Raw genomic sequence first — 24849 nt, 5'->3', positions numbered from 1 at the left:
TGCTGAAATAAGCCCTGTGTACCATACCCTGTGCAGCTGCAGAACATTTTCATACCGAAGGTTTCACCTGAGCTTCACTCTTTTTGAGGCTATTTTCAGGCGCTCACTGTAGGCAGAGTCAAGCGTCAGACTTGAACTCTTACATACAAAAATCTGCAGAGAGTAGAGTCAAGTTTCAAACTCCAGATGGAATAAAAGACGGATGATGCTCCAATAAATCAGTGTATAAAGAACGGGGACGTGAGAGAGATGTTTGCACATGAATCATTTCATATTGCCGTCATTGCTCGAGTTTGCAGAACCACTAGTGCTCATTTTTCTCCAGATTAAATTTGGATGGGACAAAATATTGGTACGGTAATATATCGTCGTCATGATTTATGTGGTACAGTTTTCAAACTGAAGGTGCCAGATGTCGATATATTAATGTAAAGAACATATGGCATCTGAACAGAATTCCCTGTGTTATGGACTACCTAAAGACTCCTCAAAGTAGGGCTTAAGACATGAATGATGGTTAAAGTTCATTGTTCAAAAAGGGAGGAAAAAAGCTGTGAGAGAAGAGAGTGGGAGTGAGACACACAAGACGTATGGAGAGGAGTTAAAGACGTGTCTCTCCTTACTCATCATGGTCAACCTGAGGTTCTTTGTTAATAAAACGGATTGGATTACCGAGTTAGCAAGGAGTCAGAGGGAGTATGGGGAGTACAGCGGGATGTGCTTCACTGAAACGTGGCTGCATCAGGATGTTCCTGACCATAAGAGCTTCATTAATGGCTTCCTGGACCGAGATTGCACCGGGACCTTGTAAGAGGAAAGATGGAGGCCTTGCCATCCTAAGCAACAACTGATGATGTAATCCCGGTCAAATCACGACTAAGGAACGCATTTGTTACCCGCACTTTGAACTATAAGTCATGTTACTGCAGCGTTTTATTTACCCAGGGAGATTTCACATATCATTCTACTGGCATGTTTACACCCCCCCCCCCCCCCCCCCCCCCCCCCCCCCCCCCCGCCAGCCCCACATGAGCAATATTATCAGTTGATTTAATTGGTTAAAATGACATTATGGGAATAATAAAAACGTATAAAATCTTTAATATCGGCCAATGAATGATCAGGTCCAATATATATCGTGAATCCCTAATTTTTTTAAATCATTTCCAGCTCCTCTTTGTCGTGCTCAGTGTTGCAGGTCATTCTCCTTTTTTTGAAACTCTTCTTCCCATTCAGCCGACCTCTTTGATCAGCTGAATTATTGAAATGTCAAAGTCCGCCCACGTTATGTAATTATTTAATTCTGTGATTTAAAGATCTTCAAATTCTGGATCAAGAGAGTGACACTGTTCATTTGTCTCCTCCTCATCTCCACTAAGTTTCTCATTGAGTCGGCCAATCATTGAATCAGAAATGACTTCCTGCCTTTCGCCGTTGGCTCTCTAAATGCTAGGACTCGCTGGAAGCAGAGTCTGGGTTGGGTCGAGGAATCTTCGAGGGTTTTGGATGCAGCCTGCGCTTTGCTAATTGATGATAACTGCCCAGTGATCTGAATGCGGCAGCTTCCACTCCGCAGCCTTTTCTTCATCATCATTTCCATGTCTATGTAGTGTCTGAGTCACCCTGCAGAGGAGCCAACAGGTCCTTGCCAAGAGAGAGAATTCTCTGAAAATCCTGCTGTACATTTCCCCCGTGAATCAGAGGGAAGAGGGAGCAGCTGACAGCTCTCGTGTTGGTACCAAACACCAGAACTTTCCCACTGCAGCGACAGCACGGTCTCCTGTTTAATGTTCTGGAGCTCCTCCACTGTCCAACTGTCTCCTCATGATGAAGCTGTAATCTCTCAGAAAAGTACGGAAGCCCCAAGAGGACATACATCAACACATTTGAATTAGTTTTCCTGTGGTAATGAATTATTTCTCTGATGCTTTCTTGAGATCTTGACTTATTTTTCTGATATTCCCAGACATGCAAAAGCACAAACAAACATGAGAAGATGCTTAACTCATTAGAGTTGCAGTGTGGCATGTTGTGATCTGCCTATCACAGTGAACAGAATAGGGTTTTGTTTTCCTAGATCTCAAGGAAATTGTCCTGTTTTTCTTTCTGAGAAAAAAAAGACACACAACTAATCAAGATACTGAGATAAATCCATTATTACAGGGAAAGCACCTTTGTTGTCCAGAGACAATCTGAAATGTGGGTCAGTATCTCAAGAAAACAAGTAGAAGTAACACCCAAACTTAAAAAAAAATAAGTTTTGTATGTCTAAAATGTAAACAAAAAGAGAATGTGACGATTTGCATTAACATTAAAACCCTGCATGCGATTGAAAATAACACAAAGACAACATGTTAGGATGTTTAAACTGAGGGAAACTTTGGGAAAATGAAGCCAGCAACACATTGAAAATATTTGGAACAGGGTCGTGTTTACCGCTCTGTTGCATTACTTTTTCTCTTAACGGCATTTTGTTCGTCTTTGTGAACTGTGGAGAAGAGTTTCTGTGATTTTGGAAGTCGAATGTTTTTACAATTCTTCCTTATTTTAGCGGGCGGTTAGGTAGCGCCCCATGTATGGAGGCTACAGCTCCTTCAAGCAGATGGTCAGGTCCGACCTGTGGCTCCACATCAACCTCCACTCTCTCCTGATTTCCTGCTCCATCCTGTCCTATCCAAATAAAGGCATCAAAGCCAAAAAAAAATGTCATAAAAAAAGGAAGGCCCGATTATAATCCGGACTCTTTTACTTCAGAGCCATGCTGTTGTGGTTTGGCATCGTCTTGATGAAATAAACAGGCCTTACCTGAAATAGAAGTTGTCTATTTGGCAGTACATGTTGCTCCTAAACCTGTACATATCGTTCAGCATTAACAGAGCCTGAACAAACATTCATGTGCACTAATGCTCCTCCATCACTATATATGTTGACTTTTGAACTGAGCGCCAATAACAAGCTGGACGGTCTCCAGGAGAACAAGGGGTCCAAGATTTCACAAACAGAAAGTCAAATTTTTAATCGTCAGACCTCTGGTGAGTTTCCCACTTCACCTCCGTCCTTTTTGAACGAGCCAAGCCTGGACACAGAGAAAATGCATGCAGCTCTCACAATCCGCTCATCTGCTACACATGTAGCTTTTTCATGCAGTTCAGCATCAATGGTGCCTTCGCTGTCCCAACTTTTCTGAAACATTTTGCTCGCAACAAATAAAAAATGGGCACATATAACACTTTCCTTGTGTTGTGAAAAGTTTCAACATGTCACCAAGGACATGTGCATAGATTTTAGAAGGAAGTCAAATCCATCAATCCAAACGGTCCCCTCTGGGACAATAAAGTTGAAAGTTGAAGTTTTGCTATTTTTAACTATGGGGTTTTAATATTTTGAAAATCATCAAATCCTTTTTTTAGATTTATGTTTCTCACAATGTCCCAACTTTTTGGGAAACAGCGTTGCACTAGCGATCAAGAGAAAGTGTCTGGATGCATGTCCGCTTAGGGCTTCCGTAGCAAATACTGTGTTGATGATAAAGAGAGTGTAATTTTTTAAATTTTGATTTCAAATACAACCAATTACAGCTTTTTAAATAATGTGCAGTAAAGCACCGAGCCACATAGATCAGTAACATTGATTATTTCTCTGAGCAGTAAGCGTTCAAAGGAGCCCGGTGTTTCCCTGAGAGGAGGGTGGATGAAGTTCAGAGACGTTGTTTGCACAGGGAGGTGAAGAACAAACATGGCCGACCTCGTTTTTGAGGTGGGGTCAGGTCATCTGGTGTAAGCTGAAGACAAGGCGCTGTGTGTTCATGTGTATGGTTTCACATATTTAGTGAGCTCTCGTCTGGATGAAGGAATGAGTGTGGGTGAGTTTTTCACTTAACTGTCAGAGAAAACACAAAGAGGTCATATAGTGTGCAGAACTGAGGCTTACTGTAATATGATTCAAACTGCTCCAGGTTACATGACCGTGTCTCCTTCTTCACTCTCTTCAGCTGAACCTTACGCCTGAAGAAATTATGAATTACCTGACATAAAACTACAATCAGTCACTACTTTATTCACCTTTTGTGTGGAGTCTCCTTCCTCTCTCTCGCTTCAACCTTGAGAGGTTTCATCTTTAATATTTCCTGCAGAGTGATACGTCTCACATCAGGTCAGACCTCTGAATCACACGCTCACTCACTGAGGTTTTATCATTTAGGTGTCCCAGCACGACTATATTACGTGAATATGAATTAGATCATATATGACGTTCTGCGATCCCCCAGGACTGGAGAGCAACGGGGAGAGATACTTTCAGGCAAGAGGAGGAAGTGCAGGGAAATGGTCTTTGTTTATCCTGCAGGAGGTCGGTGCTTTTTCTCCTCTGCTGATGGACGCTGCGGACATGTTAGCTTGTGTGTGTGTGTGTGCGTGTGTGTTACTGTTAGCATGGAATGAAACATGCAGAACGTGTGTGTCAATCTGAGACTTGTATATATGTGAGAGGACCGGTCCGTCACTGATCACGGCGGACCAGGCGGGAAACCGTCCAATTTCAGTCACCAGCAGGTCGATCGATGCACCTTCAGTTAAAAAGGTTTAAAAAGAGATTTGACTTTTCTCATTACCCCAAAGGCATCCTCTCCTTTTTGTTGTTTCCCTCTATAATATTCAGCCTCACACAAACAGTCTCTGTCCCTGTTTATTGGTGTTTGGACCTCAAAGAAAAGCTGAGCTATGTGACTTTGTGATCTCTGTTGCCCGTCTCCCAGAGATCCCGTCATTGGTATTCACTGTCTGTCTTTGCAGCCTGTCTCGGCTGCCTCTTCGCAGCATGTTGTCCTTCAGGCCATTTTTAACATATGCACTCTCTGCCTTTCATGCGTCTGCTGTCATTCCTTCTTGCCTGGCCTCTTTTTCTTCTAAATGGGAATAAATCACGGCCTTTAAGACAGCTCCTGCAGGTTTTTTTTATGTGTCTACCCAGTCTGCACTCCTGCAGGCAAAAAGAGAGGCACAGGTACTTTTTATTTCAATTCTTATCCAACTGGATTTCAGTCTACAGCTCCAGAACTGTGATAAACTAAACAATAGTAAAAACCATCAAATCTGATTGTCCAGGTGTGAGTGTTTGATATCCTATCAAAAGGTTAAAGTGATACGCTGCTGTAAGTTCATTAACCTGAATAAAGCTTGGCTGTATCTGTTATTTGAATTTTCAGAGATAAGAAACTCTCCTGAAACATCCCTTACTTAATCTTTTGGTGGGAGTTCAGCTTGGCTCAGAGTTTTTCTGCAGTCTCAGAAGGTCGGCGGATGTTTTTTTTTTCAGGCTTCCAGTTTTAGTCAGAGCACAGTTTGATAAAACAAAGTTCAAAAAGTTGTTTCTTTTTGGAAACAGAACCATTTTTGTCTTGTTTAAATGCAAGCCAAGATACTTGTGAGGACTTGTATCCAGGCAACCACACAGCCCCAGCACACACACACATACACACACACTACTTGTGTGTGTGTGTGTGTGTGTGTGTGTGTGTGTGTGTGTGTGTGTGTGTGTGTGTGTGTGTGTGTGTGTGTGTGTGTGTGTGTGTGTGTGTGTGTGTGTGTGTTGGTGGCTGCATATGCATGAGTGTCTACAGCTACTTGCACACAGATAAACAGAAGCATTGTCGACTTTTTGACTTATTTTAACCCGGATTCTTTTGAACCAAAGACAACTTTTATTCTCTGTAGCACAAAAAGGAGTAAGGGCTGCAGACACATTTATAGAAGTTAAAGTAAATACATAAGAAGGATTAGTTTATGGTGCCAGCAAAGCTAAACTACACAGTCAAGAGAGCCCCCTAAAGGACATCTCTGGGATTACAGTGTGCAGCAGCTCTCCTCCATGATCACACAACTTAACCTTAAGTGCAGCTTTTACCACATGATACAACTAATACCTTCATGGGAATTATGTGCTATAGTCATAATTTCTCTATGTTCTATGTACTGTGTTTTTTTGTTCTTCTGTTTATCTCTGTATCTTAGAATGGTATTTGAATAGAATGGTATTTGTAGCTTGTCTAAAGCTGCTGGGCTGATTGTTGACAACAAAATTCTGTGCATGCTTACAATGACAACACCGTTTCTTATCGTATCTGATGCATTTTCTTAACCTCTCAGTTCTTATTTCAATCATTTTTTTGCGAGACCATTTTCCAGCACTTCATCTGAGTTCATATCATTTCATTTGTAACATTCAACATTTCATTTCTTAAATCTGGATTAAAAATCTAAATTATTCCACACAAGTCGATTATTTCTGAACAAGAACTTTGCCTCTGAAAATGACTATACATTCAGAAATTATGTTACATACCCCTTGACCACTGATTTTATACCATTCACCGATGCACAAGCACAAGTTGCTGGTCAAAACTGCTTTGTGAGTCTGTTTGGTGCTGCTGTGATTTTGCATGTGTACTGTAAGCAGAAGAAATATTCAAAACATGACCTTTACAATGCAGAAGAGAAAAAGTCACATACTGTAACTTCACTCTGCCGTGAAAAGTAAGTTTTGGATTTGTCCATGTAGATTATTTCCTCACACAATTTAAGTCTGTCAGGTTTAAATGCAGCATTGTGCATCCTGTAGGAGTACTCAGAGTCACAATTAAAATCATTGCTTCTAAAATACAACAAAGTATTCAGCAGCCAGCTGTTTCTTTTTGGGATAGAGCACACTTTATCCCACAGGTCTGACCTCTTCTCAGTACAGACTGTATGGACAATCTGCTGTTATATACAGAACAGTGGTCTGTTGCACCAGCTCCTAATGAGCTCTGTCTTAAAGGAGCAATATGTAGCTCTGGCACCTAGTGTTTCAAATGGGTACTGCAGTCTAAATTCAAAACATTGTAGAGAGCTGTCTCTCCCCCCCTCCTCTCTAGAGTTGATGCTCACGCAGGTTGCCATGTGGTGGACACTGAAGCTTCAGTGTTTAGCCAGCTCTGCATCGGTCTGTAAACCTTTCTGTGTTCTAACCTCTCTCCATTTTTCAAAAGCATCTCCAATATTGATCCTAGTTTGAGCACGTTTCTGCTCGTGGAGCTTATTAGAAACATGCAGAGGCTTTTTAGGTCGGGTACAATCACTTCTATCTGAACCAGTTCTCTTGCCCGCTTCCATCGCTGCAACACCTGTTGGTTTGACCTGATAACTGGTCTCATATCTGGCAAACCGAGGGGCATCCAAAACAGCCATGTGGGGGTGCCTTAAAACCGCCTACCTTCTCTGGTCCAAACAAATCCAGATCATTCAGGACCAGAATCTAAAGTTAGAAGGAGGACATACTGGCTGCTGCATTGTTGTCAGAGAAGCCAGCACTTCAACATAGCATGTTTCCTTAATGTCTGATCATATAGTAAGATCACTTTATCATATCAATCACTACACATCTTACTGATTGGACCTTTAAGTTTGATTCCAGACTAAACCCAACACTGAGACTGGTTAGTTTCAGTGTTGTAGTTGTTTTTGTGTTATTCTTTACCCACCACAGAGACCTCAAGTTCATCTTAACTAGTAGAGCGCAAAAAATCCAAATTAACCAAAAATATTGTTGCAGACATGAGGCTTGTGTGGATAAAATAATATTCTCTTGTGGAAAACAAAAGCAGGAGTACTAAAAAGGCGACATACAATTCTGAGGGATGTAATCTATTACGAAGAACACGCTGAGGACACCAAGCAGTCGGTAAAACCCTCTGCTCCTCCTCATCCTCCAAGTTATTCCACCTTTCAAAACCATCACCATGACAACCGATTCAACAGATGATTTTACACCTACTAGGAGCTCGGTGCAAGATACGTTGGAACTATCTCAGCTGGTGCAACACTTAAATGATAGTAGCCAAACCTAAATTTGAATTCATGTTTGAACTAGGCTATATTTTAACTTTGGCATAGTGCAGGAAACTGGTAGAGACGGGGTTCAAGGAGATCAGGCATTATTTGGTATTCTGTATTTTATCTGAATGTCTAAAAAATCCGCTTAAAACAGTCGATTTCCCGTTCCAGTCCTCCATTCTCTGACACAGAGTGTTCTTCTTCGGTGCCTGCAGACAGGTTTTTTACACTTCTCCATTGGATTTCTGAGAAAGCAGAGTGCTGCCAGCTCAGGATCGCTCGATACCTTCCCACACCTCGAGCTTCTTCTGTAAACTGTCGGTCTCTCTCTTCACAAGTCTCCGTCTCTCTCCTTTCTCTCACAGAGTGTGTTTGTGCACTCCTCAGCAGCTCACTCCAACACGCATCAAACTTCACACCTTGGTAACTTCCCTCAAGCTCAAATCCTCCAACACAGATGCTGAGAATGAAAGCAAGAAACAGTCCTAGTTCATTAAAGAAGCATTGCATTAAATCGATGACACCCCACAGAGAATCAAATGACGCCACTTAGACATGAAAGATTTCACCGCTGCTGTAAAGAATAACAAAGGGTTCAAATATAAAGTATGTTTTCTGTGAGCTTTTATCTCACCCTGCGCTAAATACATTACATTTTGTCCAATTTAACAGAAATCAGACCATAGAATCACATCATACTTGTTTCATTTCATATTCAGTGTTGTGGTCTCACCAAACCTTGAATCTGAGTGATGTCCCGAGTTTTAGTGCTAGAGTCAGAGTCGAGTCCGAGTCAGTTCCCCATTACCCGACACTGTCAGAGTTTGAGCTTTAAGCAGGTTCTTAAGTTATACTAAAGTAAGTGGCTGAATGATAGCATTTTTGAAAACTTCCTAGCTAGCTTTAGAAATCAGCCGTTGTTAGCATACGACCACTCTAAAGCAAACATAATGATAGCAAAGAATTTGTTTTGTTTGCTTCCTGAAACCATACTAATACTTAAAGAGACTTCTAGCTATACTAAAATTAGCCAATAAATTGCAAATATCAGCTCACACTAAGACAACAGCTAATGCTAGAATGTAACCACTTCCTTGTAACATTACGTTAGCAAGGAATTTACTCCTCTGTATTTGAATCTTGAAACACAAAGTTAGTGACAGTAGATCTTAGCCAGGTAGTGGCTAACTCCCAAACTAAGCAGTTTTATGTAGGGAAGTTCAAGCCACTTGTTTCCTTGTCAGTTAAAAGGATATTTAAGACTCACACTAGTCAAAATTAAAAACACTCAGAAAACAATGTAATTCTATTAGTGAGGCTTTAAGGTTAGCAGGGCTAGCACCGCCTACCTTTAGTCCTTCCTATGCTACATGTGGTTACACATTTCTCCTGTCAATTTGACCAGTTTGACCTGGCACAGCTTACTGTATGTACATTTTACCTCAATTATCGCGATCAAAATCCTGCCAGATGCACTGCCCCTACAAGATGCTTTCCGTCACTGTGCTTGTTTACATCCAGGTTGTAGAGCCAGAGGAAAGGGCTCATTAGTTGGAGCTACAGACAGTTTATGGCAACACCTGGGGGGCTGCGTTGCAGTTTGAGCATAACATTTGACCAGCAGCAAGGGCCACCATATTAATAATTTATTAAATGACTAGTAATTATGATACCAATAAGCGAGGGTGATGTTTTGACTGTTTAAGCGACTTAATGCTCGTGTACTGTGCAAGGGTCACAAGTGCCTAAAACTTCTCAATATCTCAGTTTTTTGTGGCTGTCAGGTGATTTAAACATGCGCCATTTTGAAAAGATAGAAAATCAAAAAGCCGTTCCGTTATGGCCGCCACTTTCCAAAGCTCTTTTTACCCTCTAATCCTCTGCGCTAGTCATGTTGTTCATGTACTGCTTAATCATGATGTCAACAGAAAATAACCCCCAAATGACTGGCTCTTTGCTCTTTGCATTAGGCACTATGTTAACATAGTGGTGACAATCCCTCATTTGTTTTTTTTATTTATCCCTCCTGATCCCATCAAGACTGTATGTCAGTATAACAATACAGCTAAGACAGTGGGTTAAGCATACTGGCTTAGTGCATTACTCTCCAGGTCAAAGGTCAGTCAGCATCTATGCTACTGTGTGTACTGTCCATTGTCGTGTGACTGACAGGACCACATGGAGGGATGCCTGGGGTCTCTTGGGGACGAGGTTTAGCCAAGCAAGGCAGGCAGTCACACGGCACCTACCGGGATAAACACAGCATGTGTGTTTGTGACTGTGTGTACGTCTGAGTGTTCGCAAGGATGTGTTTATATGTGTGAATGTGTGTGCTGTAGTGTATCTCAGGTCTGGCAATGCTCCAATGCTCAGGGCTAATGGAGTGCTAATGTCCCTGGTGAGCCCTTGTTTACTGAGCAGCTAAATACAGGAGGATAAGACGAGAGCCTTCGCCTACTTAAGCGAGACACAGCCTGCAATTTTGAATCACTGCTATCATAACACTTCCTGTATTTGCTCCATATACTGCATGAATCAGCACCATAACAATCCTCAGAGGCTGTGACTCTCTGTTTGATCCTGAACACCAGCAATTTATTCTATTGATCTTCACCTGTTGCTTAGAAGAAAGCTTTTTTTCCCCCTGACCAAGTGGTTTGTATTATGAAGACTACAGAGAACATGAATTAGGTTTTCAGTTATGACTGAAGATCATTTATTTTACTGTTTCAAAGAGGTTTGTTTGTAAATCACTCTGTTAGCTGTACAGTAGTTATTAGCTCTCTATATTGTCGAGGTGTGAAATGAACTAGGTTCACAGTTTAGGGGGAAAAATACTTTTGGATTATCATGTTGTGAACCTGTGTCACCGATCAATGGGAATGTATCCAAAAGCAGATAGCGCCCTCTGCTGGTTAGAAGATGAGTATCTCTATATATTTTGTCATTTATAATTGTCCATAGTTGTATTGATTTTTGATTGTATGTTAGGTATCTTTAGAGGCCATCTAATAAAATATTTTTTCCCTTTTCTTTGTCTCAGTACTTGAAGGAATAAACCTGATCCCCATGGATCCCAATGGCCTGTCTGATCCGTATGTGAAGCTCAAGCTCATACCTGACCCCAAAAACGAGACCAAGCAGAAGACCAAAACCATCCGCTCCAACCTCAACCCCAAATGGAACGAGACTTTTAATTTGTGAGTATTTTACCTGTTGTTATCAGAAACAAGTCAAACAACTACATACTCGTACGGACGGGTTGCTTGTGTCACTTATCTACAGTCAGTCAGTCAGTCAGTCAGTCAGCCTGCCTGACTGTCTGTCTGTCTGTCCACCCCTCTATCCATCCATCCACATCCACCCAATTGTCCACCCACATATCCCTCCATCCATCCATCCAATTGTCCGTCCATCCATCCATCATCCCTCTATCCATCCATGCATCCACCCTCCTGTATATCCATCATCCATCAATACAACCCATTTTTCCATCCATTCATCCATCCATTCAATTGTCCACCCTCATATCCCTCTAGCCATCTATCCATCCATCCATCCATGTCTTATCTATGTATGGATTCATTTTAACACTGAAACATAACTATTTCTTTAAGTCTCAAGTTAATTTCATTCAGTGTTTTTATGATTCAGTCGTTCACATATAGAAAGGATGTATACCATCTGTTTGTGTTGTATAGCAAGCTGAAGCCCTCAGATAAGGACCGCAGGCTGTCGGTGGAGGTGTGGGACTGGGACCGGACCACCAGGAATGACTTTATGGGATCTCTGTCCTTTGGAGTATCAGAGCTCATGAAGGCTCCAGTCTGCGGCTGGTAACGCTCACTTTTTATTGGCCCTCATGCTTTGTTTGAAATCAACCAGTGTGCTATGAACGAGGCTGAAGTTTCCAGTTTGAAATGATAACAGATGTTTTACTCCACCAAGGAGTTCAGATTCCTCTTTCTTCTCGGTACTATTAAATTTTTTATAACATCAATAGCTCCAGTTTCTGTCAGGTAATTTATTTTTATGTTCAGCGCACCTCAGCCTATTAACATACAAAAGACTGTTGGTGCATTGTTAACAATGTCCATGAACAGTCTTTTAAGATTAATAAAAAATGAAGATAATATAATGGAGTAGAAGAAGGAGAGGTAGATGAAAAAATCTCAATAATTCCTCTTTCTCTCCCCTCCAGGTATAAGTTATTGTGCCAGGAAGAGGGCGAGTACTACAATGTTCCCATCTCAGAGGAGGACGACGGCAACGAGGAACTAAGGCAGAAATTTGAGGTGAGGATGGCGCTGAAACAATCACCTTTTTCATCCGTTTCCTGAATTGAATAACTGACTTAATGTCTCGTCTGGAGTGTTTACAACATCCAAGCATATAACAAATATTACATTGGTTTGACTTTGTTTTAACTCCATGTTAATGCTTGTAATATTGATCTACACCATTCACCATGAATGCAACTTTTCTAGTAGAAAGCATAAAAACTATCAGGCAGTTTTTAAGAAATGCTGAGTCATTGTAGTTGACTAAAGCCTTGCCAGGATTACAGGAGTTTTAAAATCAACCTAACTTTGTTGAACTACCTAAAATCAATCCAGATGTTCTCTCTTAATTAACTATAAATGGGTAAGTGTGTCCACAGCTGTTCCACCTATTCTCAGCTCAAAAACAAACTATTCTCCTTACACACAGCTGCTAAAAATGATGGAGTGACCGCTGCAGTTTTCAAAGCCCTCCTCGGGGTTGTGATCTCTTTGCACTCTGACAGTTCACTTCTACATGTACAGCTTGTCTTGTGTAGTCGCAAAATGTTGGCATTTTGTTCTGACATCCCAGTGATTCAACATTGTTATGAATCAATGCACTTCACCCAATGCATTCCATACATATCCCTATTTTGAGGGCCCAGATCCAACTATGCTTGTCCCCATAGTCCGGTTCATTTGATCAGTGTGAACACAAAGGTACCGTACTCGTATTGCACTTGGGTACCATGTCCAAGTCCACTTGAAGAGGTGGTCTCGGGCATGATTCATGTGTACTCGAGTACGGTCCGCAGGAGATTTGAACGCAACCGTGCTCAAACTGCACGGTAGATGATGAAGCAGGAAGAGGGTCGTTGTTGGTGTCTCAGAAATAACAAAAACATCCACAGTTACCAGGATGGACTCAGTCTGCGAGTTGCATACTGCCACCTGCTGGATCGGACTGTGTACATACACAAGTGTACTCAGGTACCGAACGATGATACTAATGTGAACACAGACGACTTAACAATCGTGCCTAAAGTGACAACACCCTCAGTCAACAACAGCTTTCTTCCTTTTAGTCTACATTTTCTCTGAAAACCACTTCTTGGATTTCTTATACTGAGATACTATTCATGATGCATCTTATTTTAAAACAAGAAAAATGATAAGGATAGCATTATATTTTACTTTTAATTGCCACATTTGTAATAAAGAAAAGAATATGACGTTTTGATGTTTTTATAAACATGACAAAGGAGCGAGAGAGAGAGGGAGAGAGAACTATTTGTTAGTAGTTGTCATCCACAGAAACAACAGTCTTATCCGCCCCTTAAAGCTACTGTGAGGAGTTTTTAACTGGTTATGAAACAGACTGATAATCATAGTGATTACTCTTTATCAGCTACAAAAGCAAACATGACCATCAGCAACAAGATAAAGTACTCCTTACTGTATTTTTTAAAGGCTGAAACAGTTGTTTTGTGGTAGGCGTCAGAAGGCACCATTAACAGCACGGTGTAAAAACAGCCGACACAGCAGATATGCTCAATGAATGAGACGTAAGAGAAATTACAATGAGATTTTCCTTTGTCAGAAAAAAATGCCTACACATATACTGGAGAGGATTAGCAAGGACACAAGAGATATCATATATATATATAGATATATATATGGGGTGCCAAAATCATCTTAAAGTAAACACTCCTCACAGGAGCTTTAATGCTCTGGGAGTTCAAGCTAAACCTCAGCAGGGTAACAAGCTGTTGAGGGAGACATTTTGTGCTTGAAGAACTGGTTGCGGTGAATTTTTCAGACTCTTACCCGCTGCGTTCACACATTGGCTCCCCCAGCCATAGCTCAAAAAGTTAAAGTTAAAAAAATTTAGGAGTAACCTTGCATAACTTTTTTATTAATCACTATTATGCTTTACATTTTGGAAACTGCTATGAGCAAGACAAATGTCATGATGCGTTATGTTTATATTTATTAATTTGACAAACCCAAAGCTCTGCCTTCACGGTACGCTGTGCAGGTCTTATTGTACTTTCTCAACATTTAACAGAGGTTTAGATACTGCCTAATGAGGATCCAACATAATTTAAACTATGGTAATAGTAATGAAGTGTAATGATGCTCATCATTGAGTGAAAACGACTTTCATCAAAACTATTTCACTTTCTTAAGTCCTCAAATAATAAACTGTCACTTCTTAAATGCCACCAAAACACACACCTTCAAACATTCACACTCACACATTGAACTTGACTGCTTCCAGCAGAGATCACTGATGAGAGGAGGTGACCTGCTTCTTCCTTTACTTTTCCCTCCTGACAGCTGAGCAGCTCTGTCTGTGCTCCTCTGATTGTCGGCATCTCAGTAGGAGCCAAGGTTTCCCACAGGAAAAAATATTTTAAACATGATTTCCTGCTACACACAGAAACGAGTCCTTTAATCGTCTAATCAGTTGTTGTTGGTTTCTTTGGGGGGGAGGGGGCTTTTTGCTGAAGAAGGAAACCAGGGAGAGAGAGTTGGGAATGACATGTGAGGAGCCACGGGTCGGACTTGAACCCACTTAGAGGACTATGACCTCCATACATGGGACGTGACCTAACCGTTAGCCCATCTCCACCCCTCATTAGTTAGTTTTATTTAACGGTTATTTTCCAACATTTATTTTACGAGGAAGTCTGGGCTCTCCTTAGTTTGAATCATGAATTGTATATTAAGGGGTGCTGGTGACGTGGTGGTTGGTGTGGAGGCTGTGGATCCCACCTGTGGCTCCTTTCCCACATGTTGTTCCCCACTCTCTCTCTCCCTGATTTCCAACTCTATCCACTGTCATATCTCTCCAATAAAGGCAGAAAATGCCCAAAATAAATCTTAAAAAGAAAAAAAAATGTATATTAAGATTGACATAGTAACAGCAGCCTGGGAGAGAAGCCAAAACATTAAGAGCTCCCCCTGCTGACTGGCTGAAGTATAGGTCATAATCTGCCTCCTCTGTGTAAACAGATGGGAAAAGGGTCAAACTATAAAGCTAAAATACATGTCAAATAATTCAACCTGAAGTCTGTCATGATAGTTGGTATCATGTTTATGTCCAGATGTTCATTCTTCTGAGTAGTCTGGTTTTTAATTGTTTTAAAAAGGGCGGGAATGACGTCACGATTGACAGCTCTGTTGAAAAATGCGACTCCTTGCGGCTTCCCAACTGAATTATCAGAGTAGAGGAGGAAGCGTAAACGAAATTAAAACTAACAACACAGTTATTGAACTTTCTGGAAAGGTGGATATCAGAAAGTCACATGAATCTGTTCTCCTGTGGACTGTACCCACTCTGTAGGTATGCAGTTAGTTTAGTGTTTGCTTACCCTAACAAAGGGGCGTGGCTTCAATTCTGCTGTTCTACCAGCTTCTGCCCATGTTCAAATTTTGTCACCAGTGCAATATGTAAGCGCCTGCCACGGGGGTATTTTGGCTTCATTTTATACATTTTAAAAACGTATGGAGACATGCTGTCCCTATTATTACACAGAAATGCCAATTAGTTATAACTGAATGTTCAGTTTTAAAAAGGGAAGGATAGAGATAGGTCGATATCCTATCACTGGTTAGTTTTCTAAGACATACAGTCCATATATAAAGTCAGCCAATTCTCATTTGCACCTTGTTTAATATCGCCATTTATTCCCAGTCCATGGTGCCTCATTCAGACGCACGACACACCAGGCAAACTACTAACTCCAGTGTAAACTTGACCGTGTCTATTAATAGAACGGGTACGTACATATGTTGTTAGGTCAGAGCAAAGGATGGGTCAACGAACACAGGATGTTGTGTGCCATGTGTCAATAACAAGTCAATTAGAACGTTTACATGCATATTAAAGTCGTGCTACAGCTAAAGCTTGATTAGGTCGTTTAACTGGACAACTTTCCTCGTCCTTGTTCTTATAGCGCCCAGGGAGAATTGATTTATTGATGGAAGTATGCACGACTCAGCTATGACAGGTGGCGATGCTAACAAGTTAGCAAGCGGCAAACTGGTTGTGCGTCGTGAAAACATGGACGACTTCACAGCTCTCTACATTACATATAAAACTACAAATTCAATTCTTAACTATAACTCTATGGCCTGAGTTTGATATCCTCTTTTCTTCATAAACCCCTCTGTGGTTCTCTCCCTTTTCTTCCCCCTAGCCTCCTGCTCCCTCCTGTGTGATTGGTGAGACTTATACTGTACAGAAGCTTCTTCATCCTGTGTCCCGTTTTCATATTTAATGCAAACGTTTCTCTCTCCCCTTCTTCTCCCTCCCCCCTGCTCTCAGGACTGCCAAATAAACTTTAGTCTAAAGGTAGCTCCTCTCCTCTCCTCTCCTCTAGTTTCCTCTCCTCTTGTCTCCTCTCCTCTCCTCTTGTTTCCTCTCCTTTCCTCTCATCTTGTCTCCTGTCCTCTCCTCTCTTGTTTTCTCTCCTCTCCTCTCCTCTCCTCTTATTTCCTCTCTCTCTCCTTGTTGTGATAACATCTTCCTTCACCCCTCCTCGTGTCTGATCCATTGTCTTTCCAAGCTGATGCAAACACATTTCATTTACTAACAGGTTGTCCTGGCTGAGGGTTGAGTGTTTTAATAAATCATAATAAAAATCGGTGTGTACATGTATTTGCTGCTCGTTTTGAATTTTAACAATAATGAAGGTTTGCTTCATTGACTTACTCTGTAGAACAATCCTTCGCCCTATAAAGTTGAAGAGTTGTGTCAAATGTAAATACAAACAGAATGGGATGATTTGCAAAACATTGAAACTCTATATGTGATTGAAAAACAGCACAAAGACAACATATCAAATGTTGAAACTGAGTAATTTCCTTGTTTTTGGAAACTTTTAATTAGATGCCATCAGTTTAAAAAAAAAGTTGGAACAGTGGCAACCAAAGATTGGAAAGCACCTGAAGGAACGAAGTTAGGAGGAGAGGATAGGAGAGGGGAGGAGATGAGAGGGGAGGAGAGGAGAGGAGATGAGAGGAGAGGAGAGGAGAGGGGAGGAGAGGAGAGGGGAGGAGAGGAGAGGGGAGGGGAGGAGATGAGAGGAGAGGGGAGGAGAGGAGAGGGGAGGAGAGGATAGGAGAGGGGAGGAGATGAGAGGAGAGGAGAGGGGAGGAGAGGAGAGGAGAGGAGAGGGGAGGAGATGAGAGGAGAGGAGAGGGGAGGAGATGAGAGGAGAGGAGATGGGAGGAGAGGGGAGGAGAGGATAGGAGAGGGGAGGAGATGAGAGGGGAGGAGAGGGGAGGAGAGGAGAGGAGAGGAGAGAATCTGTAAATAATCTGTGGATGTCATCGTCTACAGAACATCATATCATTTAAGGATTCAGAGAAAAAGTGGGCGTGATCTTCAGGCCCTCAGACGGCCCTGCATTAAAAACAGACATGACTCTGAACAGCTAAAATTCTACCAAGCTGAGAGGAACCAGATCCAGAAACACAGCCACCTTCTCTAGGTCCAGGTTTATTTCAAAAGGACTGAGGTGAAGTTTGAAAACTGTCCTGAGGTCTGACGAATCAAAATTTGGCTTTCTGTTTGGAAATCCTTGACACCCTGTTCTCCGCACTAAAGAGGAGAGAGACCATCCGGCCTATTATCAGCGCTCAGTTCAGAAGTCAGCATCCGGGATGGTGTGGAGGAGCATTAGTGCACATGGCGAGGGTAACCTGCACGTTTGTGAAGGCTCCATTAATGCTGAACCATATGCTGCAAAACAGATAGTTTCTGTTTCAGAGAAGGCCAACAGGTTAATTCAACATGATGATACCAAACAGCATTCTTCTACATGTTACGACAGAATGGCGCTAAAGTGACAGAGTCCAGGTGATAAACTGGCTGTCCTGGAGTCCTGACTCGTCACCAATCGAAAATGTTTGGAGAATTATGAAGCAATGGCGTTCCCAACATGACCCTGTCCCAACTTTTTTGAAATGGGTTGCTGGCATCATTGAAAGACATGTCTCACTTTCTACTTTACATTTGTGCTGTGTTATTTAGATATGGGGTTTGAATTTTTCAAAAATGATCATTCTGGTTTTATTTACATTTTACACAACATCCCAACTTTTGAGGGAACGAGGTCATTCTTTAAACTCACCATAGAGAACTTGGGAAAGGGTGATTAATTCTTCTTTACTCTCAGGAGTTTGTTAGTAAATCTTGGCTCTGCGTTGTTCACATTTCGCAGCTTCACATTAGTCTGCATGTTTTGTCTCGATGTATTCTGTGTGTGTGTGTGTCGTCTGTAAATCTCTGTGTGTCGACATCATGTGTGTGTCTGTGTGTGTGTTAACATTGGTCTCACTGCAGGTGTATCCTGTGTGTGTATACAGCCTCTTTTTTGTCTATTCTATCTGATCTCGACGCTTGTTTAGGCTTGTTCTACTTCTGCCTGGAAACAAGACGACCAAAACAGATTAGAAGACAGTCTCATTTCTAGTTTAAATATGTTGTTACACTAAATATAAGACTCACTCACCTGACGAGTCCAGATAAACATCTTATTTTAATATATTATAAGCCTAAACATGAGGCACACATTTCTTGCAATGAGTAAAAATATCTGAATATGCAGAAGGTAAATTTTACATGTTAAGTGTTTTGAGATGACATGTACGTCTTCTCTTATTTCTGGACAGTTCAGTAAATATTTATTGCTGCCTTTGCAGATATTACTTCTCATTTCAAACAATGCACAACTTATTTTTTGTCTTTTTTATATCTTGAAAAGAGACGAGTATCTGGACAGGTGAGTGTGACTTAATGGAAGTGTAACAACATGTTTCTGATTAGAAATGAGACAAAAACATTTGTTTGGATTTCAGTCTGTGCAGTGAAAAGAAGAAACATTTGCGGCCACTAGATGTCAGCAGTGAATTGAGATGCATTGCCCAACTTTTTGCAGGAACAATGAGCCACAGTCCTCCTGCCTTAGTGTGTGTTTGTGAGTGTGTGGGTGTGTAAATCAGGTGGCCTTCATCGTTGTGCTTTTTGGAGGTAACAGGTTTTTTCTTTTCCACCCACACAAATTGTCACCTTGCTTCTTATTCATACTCAGAGATTTGGTTCCCACACTGGCCTCAGACTGTGATCATTCCTGCTCTCATTTGTGTTTTTTTGTGTTTTACTTCTCTTGACATTTTTACCAGAGTGGTTTTCTCTTGATCATGTCCACGATGAAGCATCCAAAGTCTTAAGCACAGTAATGAGTGTACAACCATGATTACACTCATATTATCTGTGTGTGTCTCTGTGTTAGAGATGAAATCCTTTAATCGACCTCTACTCGGTGTGTGTATAAATGTCCGCGCTCAGTCAGCTTTTGTGGCCTTTTCTCATAAGTCAAGTGCATTTAGTGAGTCGGCCCTTTGGCTCCTTCTCCCTGTGGTTTCAGGACCAAGCGCTTGTGGAAGACTCTGATCAGGTGCGTCCTAAAGGAAGGAAGTAAGGTTGCTGTTCGCTCAGCTCGGCCAGGCTTCTCTCACTGGCTAAAGCTTACAGGTGTGCTGTGATCTGCTGCGTCTGCTCTGCTTCCTGTTTCTCTAAAGGTCGATGCCATTAACCAAACTACAGCACTGGTCGTCTCTTTTTAATGAGCTTTGATTCCTGTGTGAAATAGTCTGAATTTGCTGCAAAGGTGACAGTGTCGACAGTTTCAGCTCGTTGTTGGATAACTTTTTTTTGTCCTGTTTGGGCATGAGCTTTATGGACAGCTTATCCGGAACGAATCTGACATCCCCTTTTCCCTCCAACATTTCATGTTTCATAATAATTTGACATTAATTGGCTAGATTTGTTATCGGCTCTTCTGGCCAAAAAGCAGTCAGCATATTTATTTAAAATAAACTTGATACCAATTTGTTATAGTTTTAGTTCATGCTAAATGCTAACGTGGTGTAGCATGTGGGTGTAGATTTCAGATGTGATGTTGACGTTCAGCATGAGTTTGGAGTTGTGTTGTGTGAATTCTGGACATGGCAGTCTCGGTTGCATCCTCGTGCAGAGACTCAAAGAAAAACTTGTTTGTTGTTTAGCGATGACGTTGTGTAATTTTCAGTTTAATGCACTGTAATTTGAAAGCTTGTTGCAGCATCGTGACATGCTGCGAGATTAAGCATGACTCTGGCATGACGGAGGGATTATTGAGTAAAACAGAGACTTGTCAGGACTTGTATGAATGCAGCTCAAAGCCACAGTGTGGCATTGTTGTCTGCATTTCTCTCACAACTTTGCGTTAGTCAGGGAAAAAAAATCTTTCTGAGCTGTTTGTTCACACATGCGCCTCACAGCAGGTTCTTTACCTGTTGGACAGGAGAGTTGGGATGTCTCAGGAGGTGAGACATGATGTAAAAAGAATGAAATGGAAGTTGTGGATGAAGCAACAAGGTCGCTATGACAACCTTTTGTGCCAATGCTACATGCAGTTAGACACAATCACAATATCAACAAAAGAGCAGAGAAGAACAAACTGGTGGAAAGGAAACATAATAAAGCTGTTTAATCATACGTTCCAAACAGTCTAGTCGGGTGCCGGTCTTAGGATTTAAATGCCATCATCTTCTCACATCAGCTCATCCCAACTTCAATCAGAAAATCCACCTGGATACCGTTAGGCAATACTCTGTGTAAAGAAAGAGTGAAAAATTAGTCCGTTTGCGTTCACACATGCACCTCACCCCGAAAACTTCAGGAAGTTTTCAGGAGTTTTGTGCAAGTGTGAAAGCACCAGTGCAGTTTTAAGGTTTAAGTGATGTCAACAAGTGAAATAATGAAATACATACACTATTTAACTTTTTCTTTACTACACATTATAATGTGCACTGTGATTTCTATGGAAGCCCTAAGACGAGACACATCCATACTTTGTATTTCACTCTTCTCCTGTGATAACAAGTCATTTCAAGGTTCAAGGTTTCTCTATGGGTAACCAGAAAGGTACACTTGTTCTTCAGACAGGATATCCAGTACTGCAAAGATACATACAACACATGACAGTACAAACTCAAGGTTACATTACATCAGGTCCAGGTAAAGTCCTTTCACAGACACACATTCAAAAGTTTAAAATATCCTGACGTGGTTAAAGTGCATCCTCTTGCGCTAGCTTTGTTAAGTAGTGCTATTGCTGCAGGATCCCTCTGGTCTTTTTTGAGAAGATCTTTAGATAATTTGGATATCTCAAGATAATGACAAAAAAAAAAAAAGATCTTGAGAAAACAACCAGAATTGACTCTGGAAAAACTGTGTTGATTAATATTTATGGTCCACTTAGGGCTTCCGTAGCTTTCAGTGATGGTTTTGTTCTCAAATAATTTAGCTTTCCCGTCTTCAAAATCTGCAGGCAGCCCCCTGCTGCATTGTTTTCCAGTCTTGCAAATAAGTACATTTGATTAAATTGACTGTTTTCATGGAGACATATTTGTGTTCATTTTTTCCACAAAGGCACCAAAAGTCTCATTTCACCTCATTGATTTTAAAGTCTGCTTCTCAATCAGTGAATCTGGGCTGTGAGGGTGAAAATGAGCAGAGTGAGTGTGTGAGCAGAGGATGACGATGATTCTTCAGATGATGAAATGTTCATGCGTACGCAAAGGCATCTTAAATAAACATAGCTAATCATTTATTTCTAGTCATATCATGTACTCAAACGAAAGGTCAGCTTTAAGGAAATAGTTACCTAATATGAGCTACACAGTGCAGCTTATATTTATGTTTGTTAGTCGTTATTGCTCTCACATAAGACCGTTTGTGCCCTGAGTGCAGAAAGCCAAGCTCGGCCCGGGTAAGAAGGCGATCACTGAGACGGACAATGGACACTCCAGTCTGCTACCTTCCAACAACCTGGACCAGGTCAGGCTCAGCGACTTCATCTTCCTGGCCGTGCTGGGGAAAGGAAGCTTCGGCAAGGTCAGTGGATTTTCTCTGCGTAAAGGTTGACATAAATGATCTTCTCCTACCTTACTCTCCCCCCTGTTTCTGCCTCCCTGTAGGTGATGCTGGCTGAGATGAAGACCACTGAGGAGCTGTACGCCATAAAGATCCTGAAGAAGGACGTGGTGATCCAGGACGATGACGTGGAGTGCACCATGGTGGAGAAGAGGGTCCTGGCCCAGCAGGACAAGCCGCCTTTCCTCACATTTCTGCACTCGTGCTTCCAGACTGTGGTAGGCTAAATTAAAAATCTCCTTGAAAACACACCAGGTCACCTCACGCAGGGTCAGGTTTGATAAATTCACCAGTCTAAATGTTTTTTAGAGAGCAGACAAGGACGTGCATGACAAGTGCTGTTAAAAAAAGGAGAAAAGAGAACAAACAAACCCGAATTAGAAAGTCTTGTGTGTGTGTGTTGCATTTATTTATTTACTCTGAGTCATGAGAGGGCCAGACAACACAACCTGAGGGCACGTACTGTACGAGCCAAGAAACATGCACTCATGATTGCGTTTTTTTAATCAAACATGCGATCAAACAAAATGCACAAACAATTCAGTACTGAAGTCGCCAGTGTATTTGTGCAATGTAGACAGTGCTACCTCCTCTGCTCTCTGTCTTTATGTTAAGAGGACATATTATGCCCCTTCTCCACCTTTTCAAACAGTCCCCTGTGATCTAAATGAAATATCTGTGCTGTGCTTTGGTCAAAATATAACATGAATCAAGCGCCAGAGGAGGTTTGTGACCCTGTATGAACCAGCTCTCTCAGAACGCTCCGTTTTGGTGTGTGTGTCTCTTTAAATGCAATGAGACATCACACCCCTGAAGCGAGAATAAAAATGGTGGACCTGCGCAAAAGTTTTGCTCTAGTCTGGGGGTGTAGCCCATGGGTGGAGATACCAGGGGAGGGGAGGATTTTTTTTTTACCAGAATCCCACTGTGACATCACAAGGAGAGCACATTAGAAACGGAGCATTTTTCTCTGTGTTGTAAGACTTATGCAGACCACAAACAAAGGACTGGATGTGTTTATTTCACATTTTGTGGGTCAGTAGACACTCAGGTTACCCAAATATATGTTCAAAAACACTGTAGAAGTGGATTTTTTCAGAATATGTTCCTTTTAAGAGATGTCAACGTAACTTTTGCTTCTTTATAAGATGTCAAAAGAACTTGAGAGACATCAGAATCTGAGAATGACAGACCTGTGAATTTGAATGGACCACCACAGATGTCTCTCTCTCTCTCTCTCTCTCTCTCTCTTTATTTCTATCTGTAGTCTTTTTTTAAAGCTTCTTAACTTTATCATACTGTCCGTCATTAAAATATTGAGATTGTACCGTGTTGAAACACGTGGTATCAAAAAGTCATCATACATTTTGATGACTTGTTTCAGATCTGCTGTGAACCTGGTCTGAGGTCAGCTCAGCCTCCAGTACTCTGTCCCCATGTGTCTTTTCTTCTTCTTTTGTTTTGCCATTAAGGGATTGTCAAATACAGCTGGCCTTGCGTCGGGCCAGACTTGTCATGTGCTGTAAGGAACCAGCGCTGTTAGCCAAAGAGAATCCATCCTGACAGATGTCTGTGTTGAGTGTTTTCATTTTTCCATGAAGCACTTTGTTGTCGGCGCTTTAGGTCACCTTGTCATGGAAAGTGTAGCAGGAGCGCTGAAAGGCCTCAGGCGGCGAGGTTAGGAGAGGCAAAACTGAAGTGAATCTTTATGTTTCAAGGCCCGTCAGGGGGCAGAAATCCGTTGTGCTGTGTAATTCAATTTTTCTCTTCTTTCCCCGACCTGTGCCCCCTCCATCCTTAACCCCCTCTCCTCTATTATGTCTGTTTCTCCCACAACAGGACCGTCTCTATTTTGTCATGGAGTATGTGAACGGAGGAGACCTCATGTATCATATCCAACAAGTGGGCAAGTTCAAGGAGCCTCAGGCAGTGTAAGCCATTATATCAGCAGCTAAATCGATTTATTTTCAACTGCAGAAGAGAGACAGACTTTCATTTTTAAATTAAGATAAATCAAACGTCCTATTGTAATTATGTTAAAAAAAAGTCTAGCTTTATTACTTCTGCTGCACGTATGTCAAGCATTAGCATCAAGGATGAAATGGCAATTGTGTAAAAAAAAATGTTTGATTTATCTGATTTTTGTCTTCTTGTGTTGTGTGGTTGTTGTTGCAGGTTCTATGCAGCAGAGATCGCTGTTGGTCTCTTCTTCCTGCACCTCAAAGGCATCATATACAGGTGACTATGGACTAACATATCCAATGTGTATTGCACGCTTGTTCTCTACATTTTGTTTCTGCGTTTTAAATACCCACCGTTAAAAATGTTGTTAAATAATAAAAAAGATGCTTTTCTGCAGGTGATCCAGTAAAGAGTCAGCCTCTAGTTAAAGCTCAGACACGTGGTGTAGAGTTTCTTTAGCTCTGTCTTCAAATCACCTAAATACTTTAAAGAGGACATATTACCCTTTTTATTTTTTCAAACAGTCCCCTGTGGTCTAAATGAAACATCTGTGCTTTGGTCAGAATATAACATGAATCAAGCACCAGAGGAGGTTTGTGACCCTGTATAAACCAGCTCTTTCAGAACGCTCCGTTTTGGTGTGTGTGTCTCTTTAAATGCAATGAGCCCCCGCTGAGTTTTCCCAGTAGACATCACTCCTTCATTAGCGAAAATAAAAATGGCAGACATGCGCAACAGTTTTGTTCAAGTCTGGGGGCGTAACCCA

General features: G+C 41.5%; 1 protein-coding gene across 2 annotated transcripts in view; it reads left to right on the top strand.

Moving 5' to 3' along the window:
* The window catches only part of prkcaa (protein kinase C, alpha, a), a 156563-nt gene that overhangs the window by 94232 nt on the left and 37482 nt on the right, over positions 1 to 24849 (top strand). The window contains exons 6-13 of one of the 2 annotated variants that reach the window (XM_061064569.1): positions 10912 to 11068; positions 11570 to 11704; positions 12070 to 12163; positions 19570 to 19599; positions 21939 to 22082; positions 22166 to 22339; positions 23961 to 24052; positions 24297 to 24359. In XM_061064569.1, the coding sequence (XP_060920552.1) occupies positions 10912 to 11068; positions 11570 to 11704; positions 12070 to 12163; positions 19570 to 19599; positions 21939 to 22082; positions 22166 to 22339; positions 23961 to 24052; positions 24297 to 24359 (889 nt within the window). The remainder of the gene's footprint in view (positions 1 to 10911; positions 11069 to 11569; positions 11705 to 12069; positions 12164 to 19569; positions 19600 to 21938; positions 22083 to 22165; positions 22340 to 23960; positions 24053 to 24296; positions 24360 to 24849) is intronic. The other variant, XM_061064576.1, reaches the window with a different exon arrangement.

Source organism: Labrus mixtus, chromosome 2 (assembly GCF_963584025.1).
Source record: "Labrus mixtus chromosome 2, fLabMix1.1, whole genome shotgun sequence".
NCBI lineage: Eukaryota > Metazoa > Chordata > Actinopteri > Labriformes > Labridae > Labrus > Labrus mixtus.
This window is presented reverse-complemented; position numbering and strand designations above follow the sequence as displayed.